Genomic DNA, 26173 nt, shown 5'->3' with positions numbered 1-26173 from the left:
CAGCCCTTCCACTGAGTCTCTTTCTCCTGCTGCCATTGTGAGCACTTGTGTGTGTGTGTGCGCGTGCATGCGCATATTATAAAAAATGTCTAATTTTTAGTGCACAGTGTGTATGTACCGTGTGTACTAAATTGAAAATGATTGGATTAACTTAATGGATATTTCGATATTTACAGTTTGAATACTATCAGGAATATTTTGATGTCCTGTTCCAGACTGGTGGGAGCCTGTCATGTGGAAAATAAAAATTAAAGGAGGGAAATGGCTGTATTTACTCTATTCCAAGATAATACCCTACCTCCTTAGCATAGAGACCCTTGTCTTGCAGTCAAGTATGAGGTGGTGACAAGACAGGCAGCTACTGTGGCTGCAGCTCCAGCTCCAACCTTGACCAAAGGTCAGTGTCAGAGCTGCTGCTGCTGCTTGCTCCCCACTACTTCTGCCCCCTGCAACCTCAGGCTTCATGCAGGATTTCCCCATCTTCATCCTCCTGCAGTCTCCCAGTAGCAGAAGCGTGGCACAGCAGCTCTGACCTTGGCTCTGGGGCACAAAGGGAGCTGCAGCTGCCACTGCTGCTATGGGGCCAGGCTGGGGCTGGAGCAAGCTTGAAGTAGGCATGGAACCTATGGTGCTGAAACAAGAGTACGCAGCAGGAAGGGCAGAGGCTGGGGGGGGAGGGAGGGTTGGGTTGGTAGGCAGCCTGAGGAAAGCTGTTTGACCCCCCATCACCTCCTGCCCTCCTGTTACCTCCCCCACTGAATGCCCCCTCACCTTCCCCCCATCGTTGCCCTCACCACTTGCCTGTCTGCCACTGCTTTCACTGCTACAGCAATGGCGGGGGGGATGTGGAGGGGGTGAATTTAAAATGACCTTCCTATACATAGATTATTTACATGGAAAATTATAACAATTTTATAAAATTTTCATGTACAGACTGTAATGGTTGGAGGATAATTTTAAATTCAGGTTCATCTTTAAGTAAATATAATAATTTTCTTTCTTATATACAAACATCCATTGATCTAGACATTACTCTTGGAACATATAAAGCAGCAAGATACAGAAAAGAATCTTCAACTACAATGTAACTGAAATTTGTTTAGGAGAAACAAAAAAAAAGGAAAATACTTTACTCATTTACTTTTGTTATTTTAATGTTATTTGCTTACATAATTAGGTCAAGGAAAGCTATAAGGAACAAACCATCTATCAGCAAAGGAGACTATGCCAGTCCTTTAAAATCTGGGGGGATAATTACTCATCTGAAGTGGTTACACTGCTTTAAGTCTTTCCCAAAGCTCTTAAAGGGACACTCTGACAAAATATAATTTGACACTGCAAGGAAGGGTCCCAAACAATACAGCAGGACAAAAGCCATTTGGATTGTGATTGCATTGGCAGGCTGCAATACTACTAGATTCCTTGCTGCCAAATTTTATACTCTACTGCTATATGCAGGACTGAAAGCAGGCTAATAAAGTGGTGGCCTCAAGTAGGCTGCTTCATCAGGCACATAGAGTAACTCTGGAGAGAAGACATTTGCACTGTTTTCTGTCAGATTTTAAGTCTTGAGATAATCTGTTGATAGAGACAGTATGGTGGTGTAGGCTAGCTGTGGTGAGTTGCTCAAGGAAAAACATGGAAGATTCTGCTGATTTAAAATCCAATTAATGAGAAACTGCCAGGAGAATAAACAGAAGACATTCTGGCACTTAACTTTCTGTTGTAGTGAACAACTCTGGTTTCTCAGGTAGTGGGCTGAATAAACTAAGCTCAGAGAGTAGAGCTGTAGCAGTCCAGAGGGATGCTGATTTCAAATGAGAATGGAATGGAAGGCAAAGGTTGAACTACCTCTGTTGTGGATGATTGCAGAATTAGTAACATACTAGCAACATCCAGACCAACAGATGTTCATTGTCAAGCAAACATTATTTCATTTACATAATAATTAAAGTAAAATATATTGGCCTGGAAGACTGAAAGGTAAGAATGTCCACCTTTCCATTCTGGGCTTCCTCCCTGCCCCACACAGCTCCTCTGGTTCCTCCCAACCCCAGGGCTTCCCCTCTGCCCCTCCTGACCCAATGGCTCCCCCCCACCTCCCTTCCCTACTTACTTGTGACTGCCCATGCTGTCTGTCCCAGGGGAGCAGACAGGGAAAGGTTAACTTGTCTGCCTGGCCCCTGATCTCATCAGGTGTGAAAGGGAGAGAAGAACCTACTCTGATGCTCACCAGTACTCACCGCAGGGGAGACGATGTGTGGCAGCTGGGGGGACGCTGCTGGAGATAAGCGGCATGCCCAGGCACCAGCATGCCTGGCAGGTACCCAAGGAGAAAGATCTGAAAACATGACGGAGTGTGGCACTGAGGAGGCACTGGCACGCTCAGCTGGGACTTGAGGAAGCCTGGGAAGTGCTGTGAAGTGCAGCACAGGAGACCCTGGCACACCCCAGAGTCTCTCTGGAAAGAGAAGTGGAAAGCACCAAGGAGTGTAGTAAGGGAGAGGTGGGCGGCACTGGGGCTGGGAGGAATGGGCAGAGTTCTGTGGACCCACCAGGCCAGCAGGGAAACCCTGAGGAGGGGTTAGGGCTGGGGATGGTGGCAGGTGGTAGGATAAGCAGCAATGTGGGTCTGTGGGGCTATGACAGCCCAAAGCCCAAACAAATCAGGGAGGCAGCATGGCGAGCAGTGGGCACACCAGCTGGAGTGATCCAGACAGCCCAATCTCAGGTCAGATAGGGTCAAGGTGGGAAGAGGCGGGGACCCAGAGGAAGGTCCCCCCAAGAGGACAGACAGGGGCACAATGGGGAGCTCCCACACCTCCCAGATGGCTTTAAGAAGGGGGAGCCAAAAAGTCCCAACTGGAGGCCTGTGGGCCTAGGAGACAAGATCCCAGAGCCCATCAGCAGATGCTGACTTTTTCCTGTTAGTAGTATTCATAAGTTTGCTGTTATCCCAAAATTGAGGCAAGTATAGTTGTGAACGCCAGCCCATAGATGAAGGACAGCCTCCAGAGAGCTGATGGTCAGAAGGTTGCCAACCCTCAGAAGTGGGCAAGACCTTCAGAAAGTGGATGTGGTAAGGGTGGGGTAAAGGGGAGGTTGGAGCTCTATGAAGAAACCCAGGCACAAGATCCCATGGACCACTGCCAAGAATCATTTCCCAAGAAGAACCTCAAGTCACGGCAGGAGAGCAAGAACAGTAATCAGATAATGGTGGTGCAAACTAGGGTTCTAACCCTGACATTGCTGAGGGGCAAGGCACTAGTCAAGCTGGGGCTTAGGCCCTACAACACCTACCAGCAACACCAGGCTGCTTTCTCCAGACTGAGCCCACCCAGAGAGCAGCAGTGGTGGTGGCAGCAGCTGGGCAGCCAGGTTATCCTTCCCTGCCTGCTCCACTGGGACAGACAGTGTGGGCAGCCACAAGTAAACAGGGGTAGGAAGGGAGTGAGTAGGGATGCGGGATGCGGGGAGGGTGGCAGTGGACCCGAACTCAGCCAGCGGGGGAAAGGGGACAGGTAGGGTGTTTACACTAAGGTGTAGCCAGGCTGTTCTATGCTATACCTTTATGTAAAATAAGTTGGGTAATATTGATCAGAGATAATCCTGTCCTAGAGTATTGTAACTTTCAGCTGCATATGGATGCTTAAAATTAGCCTTATGTGTTAATGTGCAGACAGTCCAGGCATTAAGAACTCCAGGAGATAACTTACTATAAACCTCTACCAGAAAGAGGGCCAAAGGGAACCTTTCCACCCCTCATTTCACAAAATTATATAAAACATAATGATAGAGGTACTATTGTGGCCTGTGTGAGAAAGCAGAGAAGCAGAAAGTCAAGGAAATAATATAACCCCAACAGCAGAAACAGGTAGAACCCACAGCTCTGAAAACATGGCTTCAAAATCTTTGCAGGTATGTCTGAGAAGACTCTAAAAATAGCAAACATTTAAATATTTCAATGTAATTAACACCTACTTGCTTCATATAACTTTTATTTGCTCAGAGATCTTTTCAATTATGCTAACGATAACTTATCTTCATTAATAGTTGGAGGGATGATATGTTTTAAAAGTGATGTGCATGATATTTACCATATTTATTCAAATATAAGATGACCCTGAATATATCGTGACCCCCTCCATAGTTAGATTCTATGTATGGAAAATTTATAAATGTTATAATTTTCCAGGTATAGAATTTAATTATTGGAAGGTTTGCCTTGAGTTTGTCCCCTTCCCGCTACTATAGCAGCCAAAATAAATTGGGGGAAGGGGCAGGAAATGATCAGGTGGCCCCTTTGCCCTGCCAACTTCTTCCTCCTCCAGCCCCTTCCCCACTCTTAGTGTGAGACCCTACTCCCCCTGAGCGCATGGAACTGAGGGGCAAATTTGAAACCACTGACTTTGTATTGTGGGTAGCCACAGACTACATTCATCCAAAATTGATGGATTTTACCTTTTTTTCCAAATTGCTACAAGAGTTAGCACAGGTACTCCATAAACAAAAATTTAAGTAGCACTTTTGCATCTACTTATATATAGTAAAAACTATGCATGATATAAGTTCAAAGCCAAAAAGCTCATGATTTACCAGATAGTTCACTGGCTTGAGTTAGTTTCAAGTCATGGTAACCCCATAGCTCAGCACTGCTCAGTTTGTGCGTGTACTCCAGACACTACCCACAAAGGATCCAAGTGCTAATTAGTAGGGCTGTACGAAGCTTTGTTCGCTGATTTGATTCAGCAGAGATTCGACCTCACTCGGTGGCCAAATCTCTGAATCTGAATTGAATCAGGAGACCCTTTAGTCTCTCTGAATCAAATCAGAACTCTCTGAATCAATTCAGAGATTCAGAAAGATTTGATGATTCAGATATAGACACAGCTTTAACTGTTTTTTCTACATACCTCAAGGAACCAGGTGGCTCGTGAATACTGAGATGCTGGGGCAGATGGAGCATCCCACAGGATTGTGGGGGTGTCCCCAGTGCACTCAGCAGCAGACCTGGAAGTGGACCAGAAGCACTTCCGATCCATTTCTGGATCCACCAGGGAGCGTACTGGGCCCCCCCACCTTGCGCCCCCCTGGCTTGGTGCCTCCTGGATCTGGGGGGGCACCCAGGGTCCCCCCATGGCTGATCACCAAGCTGGGGGGATGTGAGGGGAGCCCCCCATGCACTTGGTGGCAGACCTGGAAGTGGACTGGAAGTAATTCTGGTCCACTTCTGGGTTCGCCACCGAGCATGCAGGGGCCCCGCCACACTCCTCTGGGACACTCCATCTGCCCCATCATCACAGTGTTCACAAACCTTGCCTGGTACCTCGAGGTATGTAGAAAAAACATTTAAAGCTGTGTCTATGGCTGAATCGCTGATTCTCCAAATCAGTATTGAATCTTCAGATTTGGATTCAGCCAAATCAAATTGGGACAGTGATCCAGCTCAATGAATTGAATCACTGATCCAAATCAATTAATTGAGTCACTGTCCCCAATTCGGGCCGAATCCAAATCTGAATCAAATACAGCCCATTTCACCCCCTCTACTAATTAGCCCCCCAACTTATGACTAGAACAGGATGTTCTTGTCACAAGTCATGGGATCCTCCAAAATGTTATATGCCAATGAGACACAGGGCAACTTGGTCTGGCTCCACTTCATGGAGAGGTGGGGGGCATTAATAATATTTGACAGGCTGAGAGAGGGGGTGGCAGAGGGATTCTGGGTGAATTGTTTTGGGTCCTGTATGGTGATGCTTGCCAGACATTTAAGGCTGGTGAAGAAACTGGAATAATTGGAAATGGGGTGGGGGGGAGGCACAGATCAGCTATGGGAGTAAAGAGGAAGTTGAAATATATTCAGTGTAGTGGCTCACCATGACTTAAAAATGAGTTGGTGCCAAGGTGGACTGAGCACAATGAACACTGTCATGTATCTTGTTCAGATGGACTGTGTTAGTTTTGTGATAAGTTCTTGTTAGTCTGTTTGCCCAATATGGGCTATGTGTTTTATAGTTATGCTCAGTCTTAATTGCATTCAATCAACTTCATAGTTGGAGTCCATTACTGAACACTTGATGCTTCTGGCAGCAGTTTATTGACAGAGAATGTATTTAATGGGCTTCCTTGTATGTGAATGTAAGAAGAGAAAATTTTTCTCCTATGCTGATTGGGGGAAAAAAAACTCATCTTGGCTAGGGACAGACATTCCAAAAGCCTGAGCCTGAATTGATTCAATCTTTGCAGGTTAGTTTAAATCAGCTGGCTAGGCTAAATCAGTTTTTAACTGCACAGACATTCAAGACATGCAGGCATATGTCTGCAGTGGCTCAGGCTAGAAGCCGGGGGGGGCGTGCTATAGCAGCCCTTCTGCAGTATTGAGCAGAGGAGACCATGGCCAGGCCCTGGCAGGATGTTCTGGTTAGGGAGGGTTTCCCCCCCAAACACACCTCAAGCACCCCAGCAGGGAATTGATAACGTAGTGTTTATCACCCCTAACTCAGTGTTTATCACCCCATTAAGAAAATAACAGAGGGACATTACCAGCTACCAGTTAATTCTGCCTTTGTCCCATCTGCTACAGCATGGACTGTAGCCAGCATGTGGTCTGCTAGTTAATACACAGACACCTCAGGGCAAGGCAGAGGGGAAGGGAGAATTCCTCCTGAGAAGCGAGTGGTGAAGGGGAGTGGGTGGGTGTGGGCAGATGTCAGTACCCCTCCATCCCCACCCAGCCAGCTGCAGGAAAGTTTGCAGGGAAGGGGAAAGAGCCATGGGAGGGGAGGGAAGGGCAGGCATACGAAGGGAGCCGAGCTGGGCCCGGGATTGGGAGCCTGCGGATGAATCTGGCGGCATGGGGAGCTTGCATGCCGCCATCATCTATGCGCTCTGTGTTGCTGCTGGGTGCTGCTTTCCTGTGCTAAAGTATCCCTGCTTCTCTGTGCCACTGGCTTCATGTTTGACTAGCTGTCAGCACCCCCTCTCCCTGGTGCACAGTGTGGAGAGCTCACACGCAGTGGCTGCCCCCGCTACCATCTGTATACTCAGTACTGGGGATGTGTGCCAGGGGTGCTGATAGCTGGCCACACATGAAGCCAGCAGCACAGAGAAGTGGGGATACTTGGGCATAGGAAAGCAGTGCATGGCACATGGCAGTGGGCACGGAGTGATGGATGGTGGTGGCCCTGACCCCCGCCTGCCACCTTTTCTCAGGTACCCTCACTTCTCTGCACCGCTAGCTTCCCATCCGGCTGGCCGTCAACAATCCTGCCCTTCCTGTGTAGGCCGGACACAAAGCCACTGGTGCAGAGAAGTGGGGCTACCTGGGTGTGGGGAAGTGGCGCATGGTGGCAATGCAGAGTGATGGATGGTGGTGGTGGCCCCGCACTGCTGCTTCCCAAGTACCCCCTGCTTCTCTGGGCCACTCCCAAGTACCCCCAGGGGTATGTGTACCCCTGGTTGACAACCCCTGCTCTAAGGAATTCAAGCCCCCAAAAAACTCAGGCATGTGTTAAATCAAAAAACATGTGCTTATGTATTGTCCTGAAGTGGTGTTTTCCTGAACCTTGACAACATTATCTAGACTTAAATCCCAGAAAAATAGGTGTGAGTTATGAGTCTGGTCTTGCTGTTCATCTTGTACTTTTCCCCTGGTGGTGGCAGTTTTAGTCAGGAATATAGATATAAGTATAAAAACCACTAGTTGTCAGAAACAGTTAAAAATATCAGTATAGGATATCACTGTAAACCCACCGGTGACTGGGGAAAATGTCATTCTAAATGGCTGGCATGAAGTGTTGGCAGAACTGTAGAGAGTTTAATTGGGAAAGGATATGTGGATTAAATATGCCTACCACTAAGAAAAAATACAGGTAGGAATGAAAAATAAGAGATACTCACATCGGAGTTAAAACGAAGCTGACAGACATTACAGGAAATCACTTGTTTCTTCTTTGGGGGAATGGACACTCCAAATGTGTGGTTTATGACTGCTTTTTGCACAGGATCCATCTGTAGAGCAAATAATAAAATATTTCATAGAACAGTAAAAAGGATGAGAGAGGCTCCTGGAAATCCCCCTTTTCTGATAAACAAGAGGAAACTGTATTTTAAAAAACTCCTAACGGAAATGATTAGATTTAATTTGGGTTAGACAATTTGTAGCATGGCAGGCTTGCAAAAAAGGAAGTTCAGAAGCTGTTTCCCCTACTAGACCACAGCATATGCTCTACTCCTTGAGAGCACTGCTGTTGTAATCGAGGTGGGAAACCCATAAAATGTAACATTTGCTTCTTTAGTGGGCATTACAACCATCACTATTACTAACAAAGCACTAACATTTGTTTTTTCTCTTTCTTTCTAGGGAAAAATATCAACATTTCTGAAAAACAAGGGGGAGATAAGAGATTCTGAGTTTTTTTTAATGACTGTAAACTCAAGAAATGCATTATGTGGTACATTTAGACTGTGATCATTGCTAAACTGTCTTTTTAAGTTAAAGGTAAGAATCGTGGGTTGCTGGAAGAAAGAAAGAAATGTTAAAGCTATTTTTCCCACTTTGAAGAGAGGACTTATCTTCCTTGATTGTATATTCCTGTTGCTTATCCTTCAGTAGCTGGCTGGGTATGGAAAATAGGCTACCCAGAAAATGACAGTCACTAAAGAAATCCCATTTGTTATAACACTCCACAGGGCCCAGTTCTGAGGGATGAGAAGAGGCATTGCAAGTGGCAATGGGTAGGTAACAGCTTCTCATTCACTTCATTCTCTCGCAGATTAAGTTGAAAAAAACCTTCTCTCATGGAGGCATCTTTGTGAGAGGAGATTCTTTACTCCCTGGCCTGGGAAAACTGACTCATATTCCCCACAGATTTCCAAAATAGAACCGATGTGTGGTACAAACCAAGAGAATATTCAAGTTATGAATACTATGTAGCGAAGTGTTTGCAACAGCTAAAGGTATAGCAGTTACCATACTTGAGAAAATACCTTAATGCTTAGGTGATCTGACAAACTTAAAACTCAAACCAAAAGACAACCAGCTACAAGAAGAAAATTCTCAGAATCGGGAACTTATGAAATCTTTTTTTAGTGGCTACCAATACCTAGTCAATCTCCTTCATTAACTCAGAAAAACTTGGGACTCTGGAAACCTTCACCAGTACCTCTTCAAATTCTTGCTGAATTGAGGGGAAAGAGCATATGATATTTAGCACCCAGAGGCTCCAATACAGACCAAAATAAACCACCTTGTGCAAACAGTTGAAAATGATATATCTAACAACTATGCATGTTAGTTATGATTTTTATTTATTTAAGGCATGGGTTCTGGAACGAATGAGGGAGAAAATGGTTATCTACAATGAATGAAGAGTATGTGTTTTCTAACCCTGTTTCTCTTACCAGCACAGGAGATTCAATTTAGTAGAAGGTTATACCTTTTCTACAGGATATCTTGCAGTCATAACCAGGGTGCTTCACGGCAAGGTATGACTTGAAGGAGCCAAATCTAGTTCTGTGGACCAGGATGATGCTAAACATGTATCTGGCTAAAATTAATTTATTATGTAGAAGGAGGGAGGATTTGAATGAATTACTCTTTAGACTAGGCTTTTGCCATGCTTTAGCTTATTTCAGATTTTCTGTAGCTGAAGGATAACTATCTTAATTTTTCCTTACTGAATCTTTAATGTTTCTGGATAAAGAAATTAAGGAGGATTATCATTGTAGAAAGCTGTACGTGCATGCACACATGGGCATGCACACACAGACACACAAACGAATGAAACAACAGCGTGTAGTTTAGCTGTCTATATAAGAGAATATGAACCTTGAAAATGAAGAGTAACTTCCAAGGTTAAATAAAAGATTCATATCCTCTTGAACGTCTAGGGGAATGTCTAGCTAGAATCCCCCTTCCTTTTAATTGAAATGTAAACCTCTCCGTTAATATTTATTTCTTTTTGTAAATTTGGTATAATTGTACAGGCTTTTGACATTAGATTCTGTCAGGTGACAGATTTAAAAAGTCATGCTAGGAAAGATAATTAAAAAACAGAAAGAGTTGAACTAGAATAGATTGCTTTATTCAAATGAAGACCAACATTACAAAATAAATTTGAAAAAGAAATGGAAAAACCCTTCCAATGTTTCTAGAATATAATGCCAGTGCTTAAAGGCAACACAAGAAAAACAAGATGAGAAATTAATTCCACAAATTAAATAGCAGTTAGCAAGACAATTCCTGTTTCTGCACTGTATCACTCAGTTCATCATTTAACATAAAAAACTTACTGTAACAGAATGATAATTTAAAATACAAGTTACTGAATTTCTGTCTACAATCTTTCTGATCATGCAATATGCAATAATATTTTAGCAGAACTTCAATATCACAGTAATACATTTAGTATATGCCCCTGCACCAAATTTGTTAGCAAGCCATTGAGATTTAAATATTTGACCTGAAATATTTCTGTGCTTTCAAGGCATTATTAGCAGGCATTATTTTTACACAAAGTTATTCTTTCACTTTTTAAATTAAACTGCTAATTGCTCAATTTGCTAAACTAGAACAAAACAGAATAATGATAAAAAGTACCTCAACCATTTGAAGAGTCTGAGATCAGTAAAAAGGAGCAGCCAAAGAAACACTACTGTCTGCAGAACCGTTGTAAAAAGAAACCATCAGTGATTCTCCTGTGTGCTCTTGATGATAATCCACAGCATTAACTTTAAGCAATTGGTAGTTCAAGAAATACAATGCAGACTATGCAGAAAGTCTCAGTTTCAAACAGATGTAGCAGCACAAGGACAAACTCTCTCAAACAATACAGCACACAGTGCCTCCAGAGGCTGCAGCTCAAGATTCCCAGAGGAGCAGCTGATCTTTCCCAAACAGAAGAACTGAATGCAGTCTCCTCATGATTAGAATTCAAGAAGGTGCAACATTAACAATTAATAGGTTTTAAATATGTCAGAAACTAGGGTGGATTACAGAATGTTTGAATAATAAAATAGTACCTGTCTGCTAGACAATTAATGCTGTGGAGTAAGCCGATCTCTGATCACTCAATAAAATTAAATATATATATTGTCATGAAAGAAATGGGGTTGTTTGCTGATTTATGTATTTGTAACTCAGTGAAGCTCTGTAGACCTTCTGTAAAGTAAAATAAACACAGAAGCTAAACATATGCTACATGCAACCACTGTTACAAATACAAATGAAAATATAAAATTTGGGTCTTTTTTAACTATATCTTAGCTATTAGCATAATAAATAAACAAAACAGTTTTTCAATGTTAGATGGCTGACAGCGATAATGAAGCTTAACAACATTTTCAAATTTATTCTGTTATTGCAAATGGATTAAATGCAGACTTAACCAGACGCCATACCAAACTCTCACAGGATCAATCCTTATGTGACAAGGCCTACTGAAAGCATCTAAACTTGGGAGCAAAACTTACTAGGATTTTGAAGAGACTGTAACACTGGTCTCTTCTTTTTTCCCCTGTATCTCCAAATCCTACTGTCATGAAATAGGACTTCTGATTTTATGGTATTTTGGCAATATTTACAAATCGCAAACAGCTGTTTATGATATTTCAAACTTAGCCTGATCTTACTGGTTTCAACTTCCTTGCAGTAAGTACCGGTAGTTCTGAAGCTTGGATAAGAATCTGGATGCTTATGTGAATGGCAACTTCCGTTGTTTGCCTGTTACTAATGAGCTATTGGAGATAAGGCAAATCTGACAGACATCTGGGCCTGCTGCAAAATATTAAGATAGAGCGACACCTACCATTTTTCTAGTGACTAATGTTGGAGCTAACTTTGTCTTGTCTTTGAACACTTTCTTTTAATCCCCAGCTATGTCTGCAAACCTGTCCAGCCCTACATGTGTTACCCAGCCATGATCACCACTGTCCCTACTTCCCCTGAGGTGAAAACTGCACTCACATCCTTTAGCCTCTCATCTAAATGATTCAACTTTTTGCTTCTCCAAATCCTGACTCTTCCTGCCTTCATCAATATTGATTACTCACTTGCAAAACAGTGAGACTCACAGGAATAAAGATCAAAGCTATGGGCAGCAAGGGTAGTGGGACAACCTCTGGGAAAGGTCGGATCTATTCCTACAGCACTTTATACCAACACCAAACGAGTCCCCCGTTGGACACAGAGAAGCCTGGATCAAGCTGAACATGCTAAAATTTGGATATGGATGCTTCAAAACAACACTTCACAAGATGAACATCTTGGTCAGCCCCCTGGGTAAATGTAGCATCCAACAAATAGTACGGCGCTTGGTCAAAAGCTGCAATCTTTACAAATGCCCAGAGGGAGCAGATGGAATCTACACATTGAGCAATAATACCAGACAGTGGCTCATAGCCTGGGAAGCTGATATCTGATGCCATACGAAAGAAAAAATTTCAATAATGCCATCTATTTTTTAAACCTCCTATATTTGTATTTGCTGTAAATTAGGATAGAGACCTTCAGCCAAATACAGAGTTATGCTATATGCAAGTGTTTGTAAACTGTGGCTTTGTACAGACACTGCAGCTAGAAGTTTGAGGGTTAGATCAGATTTAAAAATGGTACCTCAATCTAACTTAGTAAATACATAGATGCCAGAAGCCTGATCTAAGGTATGCTGGGGTAGAGGGAGGGGTGGGATGGGGAATCAGGAGGCTATTGAGGTCTGGGGGGGGATTTAGGGAATGAGTGGGGTCCACGGGGGGGGGGGAGTTGGCAGGATTGGGGGGTTGGTAGGATCTATTGGGGAGCTTAGGAGGATCAGTGGGGCTAGTGAGGTCCATGGGAGTGGGGTTTAGGGGGACTGGCAGGATCAGAGAGGCTTTCAATGCTGCCAAACTACCCACAATCCACTCCTAGGCCCGGTTGGTCTGCTAGGAGTGGGGAGAAGGACTGGGGGGCTAAAAATAGCTCATTGCCAGCAGGGGAAGGGTAGGCAAAGCAGAGCACTAGTGCTGGGGCCAGCAGTTGGGCTTTTCCAGCCCCAGGGCTGCACTGGGAGTGTGTACAGAAGTTCCGTTAGATCAGTTTACCTGTACCAAATCTAACTTAGTGCACCTCCAAGGTATAGTTCAATTAGATTGGGTCAGTCATCTTTTGACTGATTTAACCTTCCTAGAGCCTCTGTACAGTTCACACTTAGATTGTCCTAACTAGACATCTAAGTGTGAAGCCCAAACAAAGATCTGGTGGCCATTTTAATGTGATCTAACCTTCCGAAATGTCTGTAAGTACACTACATGTTTTTGAATAGGTGCAAAGGAGTTGAAAGTGTTGTAGACTATATACTGCTAACATAGAAGCAAGCTGTAAAAAAATGGGAGTGGCCAGGAGTGTCCTTTCTCTCCTGCTGCTGTGTGTACAGAAAAATAGTTTTCTTCAACTGAGAAAATGAATATATAATCAGCCCTGGTGTTTATAAGAAATATATACTTGTGAACTGAGTGAGATTAAGTACTTTATACACTATTACCTATCCAGTGGTGCAGTATGAGTTAACATTTTAAACTCTGATATTTCTCCAAACCATTAGACTACTCTGCAATTTTTTATTTTTACTTTTTATTATTGAAAACAAGTAATTAGGCAAACAAGACTTCCAGTCAGATCTAATATGTTTTTCAACATCTTTCTAGAACCCTAGGCCTTATGACAACATAAAATCATTACAGGTTTGAACTCCAAACCTCCTAAACAGGGTAAGGCATATTGTCATTATGAAGAACCACGCTAGAGCTTAATTTATATACAACAGAGCTTAACTCAAATTCTGCAATATTAAAACTTCCTCATGCCATCTCCTTTCTCAGAACTGTACACATTATGATTACTAATACCAATATGTAGGTAGGCACATTCAAAATGGAGCATACACTTTATATGTTCAGCATAAAACCATACATTTATGGTAAAAAAGTAGAAAATGTGTAAAAAACGAAAAAAGAAAAGAAAAAAATTATGTTAGCAGATTAAATAGTCTGATGTCTTACAAACTACAGCAATATGCAAATATAGAAGAATAAGTTACAAATATATGTATCTACCATATTTATTACAATATATAGTATGTAACTTGCATTCATACTTACAGAAACTTCGCTATCATCTTTTTCACTGGGTCAAAGTCAAGCCTAATTTACTGTTCAATTGACAAGTGTATTTTTATATTTTTTCTTGTTCATTTTGTATTATCAGAAACCCTTGAGTCAACTCTGCTGACTCATACTGTTTCTGTATTGTGAAAATTCTGTCAACATTTCTTGCTGTAGTTATCCTGCCTGGCTAGCTTGGTGTATGCCACAGTGTTGTGGACTCAGAAAATCCATACAAATATAAATGACTGGGATTTGAGCCAGAAGAAAACCTCCTCCAGATTCCAAGCAGCTGACTCTATGAACATGAGAATGGCCAATTATAATAGAAAGCACAGTAAACTCCTGACTGTATGGTTCTGGTCATAAACGTGTGACCTCACTAAGGGCTGCTTCTATTTTTTATAGCTCCTTTTTATAGCTGTTATGTGATTTTAGGTCTCAATTATGCAGAATAATCTTAGCACTGAAAATGAAATCTGGTCCCATTTAATAAGTACATAATTCCCATTTATTTAATTGAGGTCAGGATTTTACTTGTGGGAGGCCTTTAACCTGGCAATAGTAATTTTTTAAAATAGAATTCTTGGTCTTTCCTTCTGCAGGAATGGTGAAATTTGCAAACCTTATGCTCACAGTGGCAAACTGCTTGGGGTAGAAATTAAGGATCAATATCACTGACAATGAAAGCTTCCCCATGATGGATCCCATGTAGGTGTAACTCTGATAGCTACTATGCAAACACTTAGGCCAGGGACAGAAATTACACATAAACCAGTATAAGTGATCAGAAACTGGTTCAAATCTGTAACACAAAACAAGTTAAGTGTATATAAACCACTTTCAAAATGGCCCAACCTCGTTTAAGATCAACCAGAAGAGATGTAGTCCCAGACATAATTGATTTACGTTAAATCAGTTTATTGAACTTCTGTCTCAGATCCCATCCAGATTCAAGTTAACTCACAGCCCCCCAGCATCCCAGAATGCTTTGCACCTCCCTCACAAACACTTCCTCACAGGAGGCAGTGGAAGGAGGGAAGACTTGGCCCAAGCTGTCTGCTCAAGATGAGCAGGGAGGCATGCTTTAGCACAGAGGCAGGCAAAATACAGTTCACAGGCTGAATCTGGCCAGCCAGACCATTCTATCTGGCCCATGGGGCCCCTACAAATTTTGGAAATTTAATATTTATCTGCCCCTGGCTGCCTGTCAAAGATGACTGCAGCCAGGGGCAGTAGGACCCATGAAGGGCTGGTGGCAGAACTTAACACTCGCAGCAGCAAGTCCAGCCTGGCCCCACCCCCTCTTCAGCCCCCACCTCTCATCCCAAGTCTCAGCCAGAAGCCTCTGCCTAACAGGGGTTGCTGGAGGTTTCTGGCCTGAGACTGTTCTTGCCTCCCTGAGCCAAGGGAAATACAGATAAGAGGGAGCGGGGGGGAGGCAGGGGAGGACCATGGGTAATTGCCCCAGTCCTCAGGACCTACTGGGCTGGCTCCTGCAGTCCTGGCGTTGCAGCTGGGAACCACATGGTGCCAAGCAGGCGGGAAGGGAAACGGCTATGGCAGGCAGGGGAAGGGGCAGCAAGTAGGTGTGCAGAGCACAGTGACAGCTGGGTGGGAGTGCAGAGTCTGCACCAGTGCACTGGGGCCAGCACCAGTGGGGCCGCAGGAGCATGGGGCCCGGGCTGGCAGGGGCTCTATGGGGCCAGGCTGGCTCCCTCCTCTCCCTGCTTGAGCAATGCAGCCCAGCTCCATAAAGCCACTGCCAGCCCGGGCCCCATACTCCTTCCACCCTGCTGTGAGCCCCACTGGTGCTAGACCTGGTGCACTGGCATGGCCCTGCACTCTCACCCAGCTGTCGCTGAGGTCTGTACACCTGCTTGCTGCCCCTTCCCCCCACCTGCCATGCTCCAGCATCACATGGTTCCCAGCTGCAGCACCAGGACTCCAGGAACAGCAGGGATGTGGTGCTGGAGTGGGGAGAGGGGAGGATGGGGAAGCAGCAGCAGAATAGCAGCATTGGCAGACTGGGGGCAAGTGGCAGCAAGTGGGAGCATGCTAGTGCCCCAAGGCCATGAGTAGCAGGAGTGCAGAGTCTGGGTTTGCAGGAGCACTGGTGGGGGCTCTGCCTGCTGGGGGGGGCAGACCCTCCCCCCTCTATGTAAGCCAAAACCCTCCCCAGCCACCCTCCCCACACACTGACAGCTCCCCACAAAACCCATACCCACCCAGACCCCACACATTCACACCTATCCACCCCCCACAAATCACGCCCCCACCATACCTACCCTCCCACAATATACAAGAGTAAGACTTCATTTTAAGCTATTATACTATCGCTTCTATGTACACTACACAAACTCATGTAAATCAGTACAAAAATATTTTTTGAAATGAAATTAATGAAAGAAGTAACTCCACAGGGCACAGGGAGGGACTTTTGGTGGCAAAGCTCAGGGGACAGGACTTCTGGTCCCAAGATGGTGACCAAGGAGCAGGGCACCTGTCAAGGGGTGGGGCTACCCATGTGGCCCTTGATGGCATGCCAAAACCCAGTAAGCGGCCCACCACCCAAAATAATTGCCCACCCCTGCTCTAGCACTCTCCTGGCTTCTGCCATGAACCACTGCAGGCATGTGGCTGTATTTCCATAACCAAAATTGAATGTCTATTAATTTGCTTATTGGTTCAATCTATGCAGCTTAGACTAACCTGAGAAGATTTAACTGGTTCAGCCTCAGGCTTTCTGACTCTGTACTTAGCCTCATAGTAAAGATGGTGCAGAGCTGGTCTGAATTAACATAATACCCAAGCGCTTCAGCTCTCCATCCAATCAGTTCAGACCAATTTATCAATCCCCAACTCCCAGTGTTGTTGGGGAATAATGGTAACATAACTTAATACACTGGAACTTTTTACCGGCCAAAGGATTTTAATAAGGTGACATGCTTTAATAAAGTTTTAGTAAATCACTTCTGTCCACTTTCTGATGTTTTAGATAGTACAGGAATGCATGCAAAGTTGCATTAAAAATATAAAGGGCCTAACATAAATGCAGAAGAGAGAAAATTCAGAGTTCCAATTTCTGCTTGATCCTAACTATACTTCTTTTCCTGCATTCCTACAGGGGGCTCCGAGTATGACTGATGCCTCATGGTGACAGAAGAAAGAAGAACTGAGGATAAATCAGTAGCTTGAATTCTTAATAATTTCTTTCTGGAATTTTAAAGCAGGACTTCCTCATTTTTTAATTATGTCCACACTTGCAGCAGCTCAAATAGCAATGGCACACATTTGTGCCAGAGATTTGTGCCTCAGCACATGTGCCTGAACATGCACTTTGGTGTGGGGCAAATTGTGCCACTTGAGGCTGCCCAGCTCCTCCCAGATCTTCAGCCAGGGGAAGCTAGAGGCTGGAGCCAGAACCTGTGCTGACCCCAGCAGTATAAAAAGATGCTCTGGCGAGGAACTCAGGGAGCTTGAGGCCCAGCCAGTCGGTATTTGGGGACACTAGCCCCTTGTACCAGCTGGACTGCTGAAAAAGTCCTAACCTAGAATGGCCCCTGCACCCTCTACCCCATCTGGTGGCTGGGCATTCAGGGTGTGATATTTGTGGGGGGGATTTGGGGAAAGAAGGGGTGTAGGGGAGTGGGTGTCTGTAGGGGTGGTGTAGGATTTGTAGATGTGGGATTTTTGGGTGGGTATGTGTGCAAGGGTGGATGTGGAGTTTGTGGGTGGATTGTGTGTGTGTGTGGGCACCAGAAATGGACACAACATTCTCACCAATGCTATAATATTACTTCTCTTCTTTTAGCCAGTGTTCCCATTCTTCTTCATCTAAAGATTCTGTTAACCTTTTTAGCTACAGAATTGTACTGAGAGCCAATGATCTTCATCATCAACTTCTCTGCCATCCTGTGCTGAGGATGGTATCCTGTGCGGACAAACCATCATTTTTGGTCCTTCCTTTACCTGACCCTCGTCTTTTACCTTGACCAACAAGATGAGGAGAAAACAACTACATGAGGTCAGAATCTTTATGCTTATGCCTTGAAAAGCTCTTTCTGGCTCTTTCTTTTAGTCTTCTAATTAATGTTTGGCTTAGGCAAATCTAATCTTGCAAATACTATGCAGGGTCCTATTTGGCAAGCCAAAAGCAACTCTCAAAAGCCTGAGCTCAGTGAAATTTTGCCTCTCACAAGCCTGTCAAAAGAAATGCTTTCAGAGCAATGCAAGTAAATCGCGACTAAACTGAATAGTGCCCCATGTTCTCTAATTGTGGTCTTTCAGGATGTGAACCATGATCAGACACAAAAGCTACATTTTCTGAACTTTTGCTATCCTTTCTCCTTTTCCTTTTGTGTGTGTTTTCCTTTTGTCTGAAAACAAGAAAAAAATCAGACATTAATAAAAAAGCCCAAAGAGCTGGCATCTAAAACTAGATTGCCTTTCCATTCCCTCTTTTCCCTTCTCTCCAGCAATGACATTTAATGATAGTTAAGAAACATCCAAGCATGGGAGTATGTCTTTAAAGGGCCACACAGAGAAGAAGGTTGAGAAAATGAAGTTTACTGGATTATTTTATAATTTCTTGGATATTTTGGTGTTTCTTCAATCCAAACCTAGTTCATTACTTTCATGTGCATTCAAAAAGCATTAAAATATCTTTTGTTTGTTATTCAGTAGGTGAAATCTTGGCAGCACTTTGCTACACACACGTTTCTCTTTCTTCTGTAAAAATAAATGCAAAAGAGAGCATAATTTATAGTACACTGAAAATCTTATCTGATTTTTGGAACAATCCTGGTTGAAATAAAGGAAGAATGAGAAAACTCCAAAGGGAAGATAAGTGACAGATGCTCACATCTCTTGCATGGTTTTCCCCCAGACTGGGAGCACTGGTCCCCCAAAAATGGTGGGTTTGCAATACAGATACTAACTGAACAATGGTGTTCAGGCAGCTATCCTGATCTGTTAATAGTAGAGGTATAATATTTTAATATTTTCAACTACAGAAATAAACGATGATTTGAATCTGATATAAATAACTGGAAACTGCTGAAGATAGGGAAAGGTGAGATGACAAATCAGTATTATTTGAGCTTACAGGTTTCTTTTTTAATAGTAAGTTGAATTCACCATGAGAGTATTAAATTGACAGCTTTTCTTTTAGCTCAGGCAGTTGAAACCTCTGTTATAACATTAGTGTCTGCAAGGTAATAGGACTGTGAAATGGAAATGCGTTAAGACAAGTTAGAAGTATAAAATCAAATAGGGAGGCAGCCTGGGAATATGGCAGTCTTGGCTCTACTGACCCACAATGTAACCTTGGGCAAGCTATTTAACCGCTTTCTGTTTTATGTTATTCATCTGTAAAATAGGGAAACATATTAACAATTCTGTCAAACTTTAGAGATGCTTAATTAATGTGTTTAAAGCCTTTGAAGTCTCTGGATGAAAAATGCTATGTATAAGTGTTGGTATTTATTATTAAGGATGCTGTTACTCAGAATATGGCTGAGCTTTAGAAAAAAAAATTACCTTTGCCTCCAGATCAAATTCAAATCCTTTGAATTTGAAAAAAAGAAAACACTTTATTGTTTTGAAGACTTGCAATAAGTCAAATCCTTATTCATAATGTATCTCATTATATTAAATATTTAACATACACTGAAAATAGAGCTTTTTCCTGTTACAGTGTGTCTATTGGAATCTGACAAGAAAATATCTAAATTTCAAAACTAGGTAAAAAAATTTATCAAAACAATCCTACCTGAAGGCTTAATGTTAGAAGCTCACGTTTAGTGGTGCTGAGCTACAGCATGGGGTGAAGCACTCTTTCGTCTCTCCTGATTGTACAGCTGATGGAAGATTGAACAAACCTTTCCTTCCCAGAGGTCTGAACTAAATTCTGCTGTCTGAAGGAGTGTCCCCACAACTCCCTGACTCCTGATTTGCTCAAGAAATAGATGATGCAGTGATGATTACTACAGCTGTGCAAAGCTTTGGTCACTGATTCAACTCAGCGGAGATTCACCCGATTCGGTGGTCGAATCTCCAAATCCAAATCGAATCAGGAGACCCTTTAATCTCTGTGAATTGAATCAGAAGCCTCCAAATCAATTTGGAGAGATGAGGAAAAATTCAACTATTTGGTTATAGACACACCTTTAAATGTTTTTTCTACATACCTCAAGGTACCAGGCAGCTCATGAATGCTGCGATAGAGCATCCCACAGGAGCCTGGGGGCAGGGGGGTCCCCAGCATGCTTCGTAGCAAACCCAGAAGTGGACCAGAAGAACTGCCAGTCCACATCTGGGTCCATGGGGGAGCACACTGGGGGGCACCCCGCACCCACCCTGGCTCAGCAACTGGGGGGTACCCGGGGTCTCCCCATGGCCAATCACCAAGCTGGGGGGCTCAGGGTCACCCCCCTGTGTGTTAGGTCGCAGACCCAGAAGTGGACTGGAAGTGCTTCTGGTCCGCTTCTGGGTTTGCTGCTGAGCATGGGGGGAGGGGCAAGCTCCTGTGGGATGCTCCATCCTCCCCACCATTGCAACATTCATGAGTCACACCTGGTACCTCAAGGTATGTAGAAAAAACATTTGAAGCTATATCCATGGCAAAATTGCTGATTCTCTGAATCGGCATATAATCTTCAGATTTGAATTTGGCTGAATCAAATCGGGACAGTGATCTGAATCAACAAATCGAATCACTGTCCCCATTTTGGGCCAAATCTGAATTGAATATAGCCCGTTTCGCACAACTCTAATGACTACCATCCCACTAAGGGCACTGTAAAGTCACCTTATGATGTTGAGCAGTGTCTCCTCTCATAAAGAAGAGATACTCTGGGTGAAGGATCTGACCCTAAATCTGTGACTAGGAGAGGAACTAGGTAGGAGAACTCCAATCTGTAAATATAATTTGTAATTTGTGCAACTGCATTTCATTTAAAACAAAAGACAGAGAGAAGAGTAATTACACTACCTGTCATAATAACCACCAGTAGTATAATGTGGAAGCAGCAAGGAGGGCACTAGCCCTGGGCACCAATTTAGTGGGGATGTCAGGATGGTGCCCCCGCAGGAGCCCACATCCCAACTGCAGCAGCTCCCCACCATCATTGCTGTTGCAGCAACAAATGGGTGCACAGAGGCTGCACTACTGTTACAGCAGCATCAACTAGAACAGGAAGACTAGGTCACCATGGCAGCAGCCAGGGGAATTGATGGAGCAGCTAAGACTCCTCCCCATCACTCTTGGGACCCCCTCCCCTCCAGTGCTCAGTGATACTGTCTTTCTCTAGCAGGGTTTTCCCAGGGCACAAAACCTGTTAGTTAAGCCTCTGATACCCACATATACATTTTCATTAAAACAATAATGCAAAATGCCAAACTACAAAGATGGATGGAGCTGAAAGTGTCTTTGATACACCAGCTGGTAACTGCCATCCACTTTGTAGCAAACACAAGGAGCAATATAATTTCTTAATTTAAAGAATGGAGAGTTTTGATTACTAAAACATATTAGCTAGCATCGTCAAAACAAACAAACAAAGAGAATCAGTAAAGGATGTTTCATGACTACTCAGACCCAACCTGAAATTTAGATAGTGAACATGTCTTGAAAATAAATTATAAGGATACGGATGAAAGGCCAGGGAAAAAAAAAAGTGGAAACTCATTCTTTCAAGTGATGGTATACGGCAGTGCTGTGATCTTTTCAACCTAGTACAGTGGTTCTCAATCTTTTTAGACTCAGGGTACCCCTCATTAGACTCAAGGCACCCTGTGGAAAATGCCAGCTCTTAGTTTTCACTTCTGTTTTTACTACAGAAAAGTAATAGAGAAATTCTTCTGTTACAAAGAATTCAGAAGATCACAAAAAGTCAGTAAGTTTCTAACACTATGAAGTATGAAATGAAATCTCTGGGATTATCTAACAGTGACCAACATCCTACTAAACTGGCCCCCTGGTTGAAAAACAATAATCTAGTGCATAGCTGCCACATGGAGAACTACCTACAATTTGGGTACCTTTTACCATTACATGAGACAAACCCTTATACAATGAAAGACTGACAGTTTGAAAGTAATGGAAGACTAGACTTTTGTTCTCAGATGCTGCTGAAAGACATTCATTTAAAGGTACAATGGGATCTGATCTGTGATCCCAACAATTGCACCTCCTGCAATGCCACATGTGCATGGCAGGAAGTATAATCATGCAATTGGGGATTAACACCGTGTTGCTGGTGGCGGGGGAGCCTGAGATCATGATTCTGGACTCCCTGCACCAGCAAATAGCAAACTAGAAACCCAATTCACTTGTGGCAGGCAAGGAACAACAGTCGGCTGATGGGCATTTACAGCTGCAGGAGTGCACAGTGGTCTTGAAGGGCTCAGGTGTACCCTCCAAGGCTGGAAGCACCAATTACCTGATCTGTGCTGGCCACATATTCAATTTAAGCTGTGACAGGAGCCAACGAAAAAACTATTTTATTATACATATTTATTACACATATTTTGTATAATAACTTTGTGGCATATTCCCTGTTGTACCACACTGTTAATTGCGTGAGTGTGTAGCTGGGTTACTACTTAAGCTGTGAATAACTGGTTAACCATGTTTCAAGCGTAACATCTGCCAGGGCCCAGAATCATAGAAAATTAGGGCTAAGAAAGGCCTAGCCCCACTCCCTGCTCAAGGCAAGATCATTCTTGTCTAAACCATCTTAGATGTTCCCTGCTACTATGCACACATGCAAAAAAGAAAGGTCACAGTCTTTTGGCCAAAGATTAAGGGAATATTACAACATAGCACTGAGGAATGGATATTTAACCATTAATTCCTATGGAAGAGCTCTTTAAGAAGTTTTTGCATTATTAGACTGACACAAATTGAGAATTTAGATTTTTTTTACCGCTTTTTCTATAATTGAAAACTAATAAAAGACCCCTGAGCAAAATGTCGCTATACTTCACCCAGCTTTATTCAGACAAGCATTCTGCTAATTCCTATTTTACATGGAACTGTTTTTCTCATAGTATATTTGCAGAACATCCTTCAATGTTCTAATGTCTAGTATATTTATAGCTAACAAACCTTCCTTTCTAAACAGCTCCCTTGAATCACTGAACAGGCTGATATCTCTAGTGAGAAGAAAGCAATTCTATCAAGATAAAGGCTTCTTAGATTTTTATCTCTGCTGACCCATAAAAGAAATGAACTGCTGAAATATCAAAGATTTTGGTTTCGAGCACTTTTAGGACCTAATCCTACATGGCAATTCCAGGGATGCACCAGGTTGGGTCCCTCGAGCCCCAAGAGCACCTGTCTGAAGCAGCTGGAGAGTGCAGGCAGACATCTACTGCAATAAAATGGCACTACTATTTTACACTATGTTGTGTCATGGCCACTGATGTGACATGACAACGGGTAGGAATGTCTTATTTGCTCACCATTTGTGCTATGATAAAAATTGTCATGGAGGCACACATGTAATGTCAAGCAACGTCTATTTCTACCCATAGACAGAAAGTTCCTCCTAAAGGAGACTGGATGCGTGCTGGGGTTATTTGACCCCAGAAGTCTTTCCTGTCCAGAGCAGGGGAGCTGGACCCAATAATCTCACAAGGTCCTGTATAGCCCTAAACTTCTGTGAATCTGACTGTAATTTCCAACCTAAATTTCTCTGCTGCAGTTTAAGGCTCCTAATCCTGTCTCCTATAGCCACAGGGAAAAGCCCTTCTCCATCCTCTTTATAATCACCCTTCAAGGATTAGAAGATTGTTCCACAACATTTTTCTTTCCCAAACTAAATAACCTTTCAGCCTTTCCTCCTTAGTCATGTTTCTTAGGCCTCCAATTATTTTTTATTGCTCTGGACTGGAATCATTTCAACCCATCCATATCTTTTTTTAAGTGTGGGGTCCAAAACTGGACACAGTAATCCAGGTGAGACCTCACCAGTGCTGAATAGAGGGAAACCTTTGATTTGAAATTGGCATTCTTGTTAATATACCCCAGAATGCTTTTGGCTTTTTTGTAACAAGAGCACACATTTGTCTCATATTCAGCTTCCATATTGTAATCCCCAGGTTCTTCTCTACAGTACTGAAGCCTGACCAATCATTCCTGTCTGCATTTATGCATGCAATTATTCCATCCCAAGTGCAAACTTGAAATTCAACAAGGACATTTATTGAAGACCTTTTCTCCAATCTAGCCAGCTCATTCTGGATCCTAACCCTACCCCCAGAGTGTCTGCAACACTCTGGGTATGGGGGTAATTAGAAAGGAGGAAGATGGAGATAGCTGTGTCAGAAGCTGTGAGGGCGTCAGAAGTCTCTGCTATCTTTAAACATTACTTTCTTTTGCTTTCATTAAACATTCGTGAAAACTATTTTCCTTTATTTGTATCAAACAGCTGTGAATACTGGCAAAAGTAGCAATTTTGATCCTCCCCATTCCCTATAACTGCATTATAGCCTTACCAGCTCTGATGATACTACAACCAAACTCATGGTAACTGCAGCTTTTCCAAAAGCTCCAGTTCTTGGAGTCATGGGAATCTTATCTTTCATTTAAAATAAGGGAAAGGGGAGAAGACAGTAGGAGTGAGCTGTGGGCTGGGGTTGTCCTAGCCTGAGCTGGAGAGGTGGAGGCTGGGAGAGGGAGGACCGTGAGGTGGGAGGGTTCCAATTCCCACCCCCCACACACACACTCCAGCTAAGGCAGGGCAAACCCCAACCCACAGCTCACTCTCCCTGTCTTCTCCCCCGTCCCTTCTTGCAGACAACAGGAAAACTTGGGGGAAACGGGGAGGAGAGGAGGGGTCTGCTCTAACTCATGGCGCTTTATGTAAAATGCCATGAGTTAGAGCAGGGACCTGCATGTCTGTTAGCATGTGAAAAGCGTTCAAGTAACCTTGATCTGTGCCCAGAGACATGAGTTAGAGTCTTAGTCCAATTTCATGCTGAAGGCTGGCATTTACATAGCTGGTCATTAGAAGTGAGGAGTCAAATCTGGCTGGCCATGAGACAAATCACATCACCCTGCTGGTGCCATTGACTGCAGAAATTGGTGCACATTCAATACACTAGCATGATGGACTACCTTGGCATAGGACAAGATGGTAACGTACCCAAAAGAACAATCCTGAGCTTTAAAAAAAATCCTATCTTCTCTTCATAGCTCCTAGATTACTTAGTGTCTGACTGGGAGGAAGAAGGATAAAATGCTTTTGTAGGTACTGAAAATGAACTATTTTCCCTCTTTCCTTTTGATCTTTTTAAAATTAATACTTTAGCTGTTTTTGCATAGGTGCTGGCAGATGGGGTTGGAGACAGCTTTTCTGAGGCCCTTCCTGTTTTCTGGTATAGGAAGTTTCAAAGAGACAGTTACCGACCCACTTTTTCACCAGAATTGCTGCACTTCTGAGAAGGAGGGGCTCAGAGCAGCCAAGAAAGTTTTCTAGTGCAAAAACAAGGAAGGAAGGGATAATTCACCTGTCCTTTCCTTATATGAACAGAGAGGAGGCTTCTCTTGCTCCTGTGCTCTCTTCCTGCTTTCTACAGTGGTGCTATAGGCAGTTAGCTCCTTCCAAAGCATGTTTTGGAACTATAACAGCCTCCCTGATTCCTCAGCTGGCTGCAATGCTATGGAAAGCTCAGACTGCTGGCTGCCTCAGAGCTCTGAAAGTCTAGGGCACATGAAACTAACAGAAGCACTTGAGAGTTCTGGGTGGGATGAACTACTGTGTAAGTGTGCTTGCCTGATGGTCTCCAATCTTGGATCTGGTCATTTCCTCTGGACTCCCTATGGGGGGAAAAATCTAAGCTATGGGAAGGGAGAGAAGGACAGGAAAGAGAGGAACAAAAGCCATTATAGATTCTCTTCCCCTACTGTTATTCTGGTATTTTATATCTGGGGAGGCACAACCGGCACCATACCTACAGGTTGGGGAACTCCCCTCTTGTCAGCACGGAGGCGGAAAAGGATCTTGGAGTCATAACTGACTCC

The 26173-nt window shown here is 43.4% G+C and overlaps 1 protein-coding gene across 2 annotated transcripts in view; it reads right to left on the bottom strand.

The window, feature by feature from the left end:
- The window catches only part of ZNF385B (zinc finger protein 385B), a 322138-nt gene that overhangs the window by 83743 nt on the left and 212222 nt on the right, over positions 1-26173 (bottom strand). For both annotated transcript variants that reach the window (XM_019554589.1, XM_019554590.1), the window contains exon 4: positions 7903-8013. In XM_019554589.1, the coding sequence (XP_019410134.1) occupies positions 7903-8013 (111 nt within the window). The remainder of the gene's footprint in view (positions 1-7902; positions 8014-26173) is intronic.

Source organism: Crocodylus porosus, unplaced genomic scaffold (genome assembly GCF_001723895.1).
Source record: "Crocodylus porosus isolate Cpor-Errol unplaced genomic scaffold, CroPor_comp1, whole genome shotgun sequence".
Taxonomy (NCBI): domain Eukaryota; kingdom Metazoa; phylum Chordata; order Crocodylia; family Crocodylidae; genus Crocodylus; species Crocodylus porosus.
Note: the sequence above shows the minus strand (reverse complement) of the source record. Positions and strands in the feature narration are given on the sequence as shown.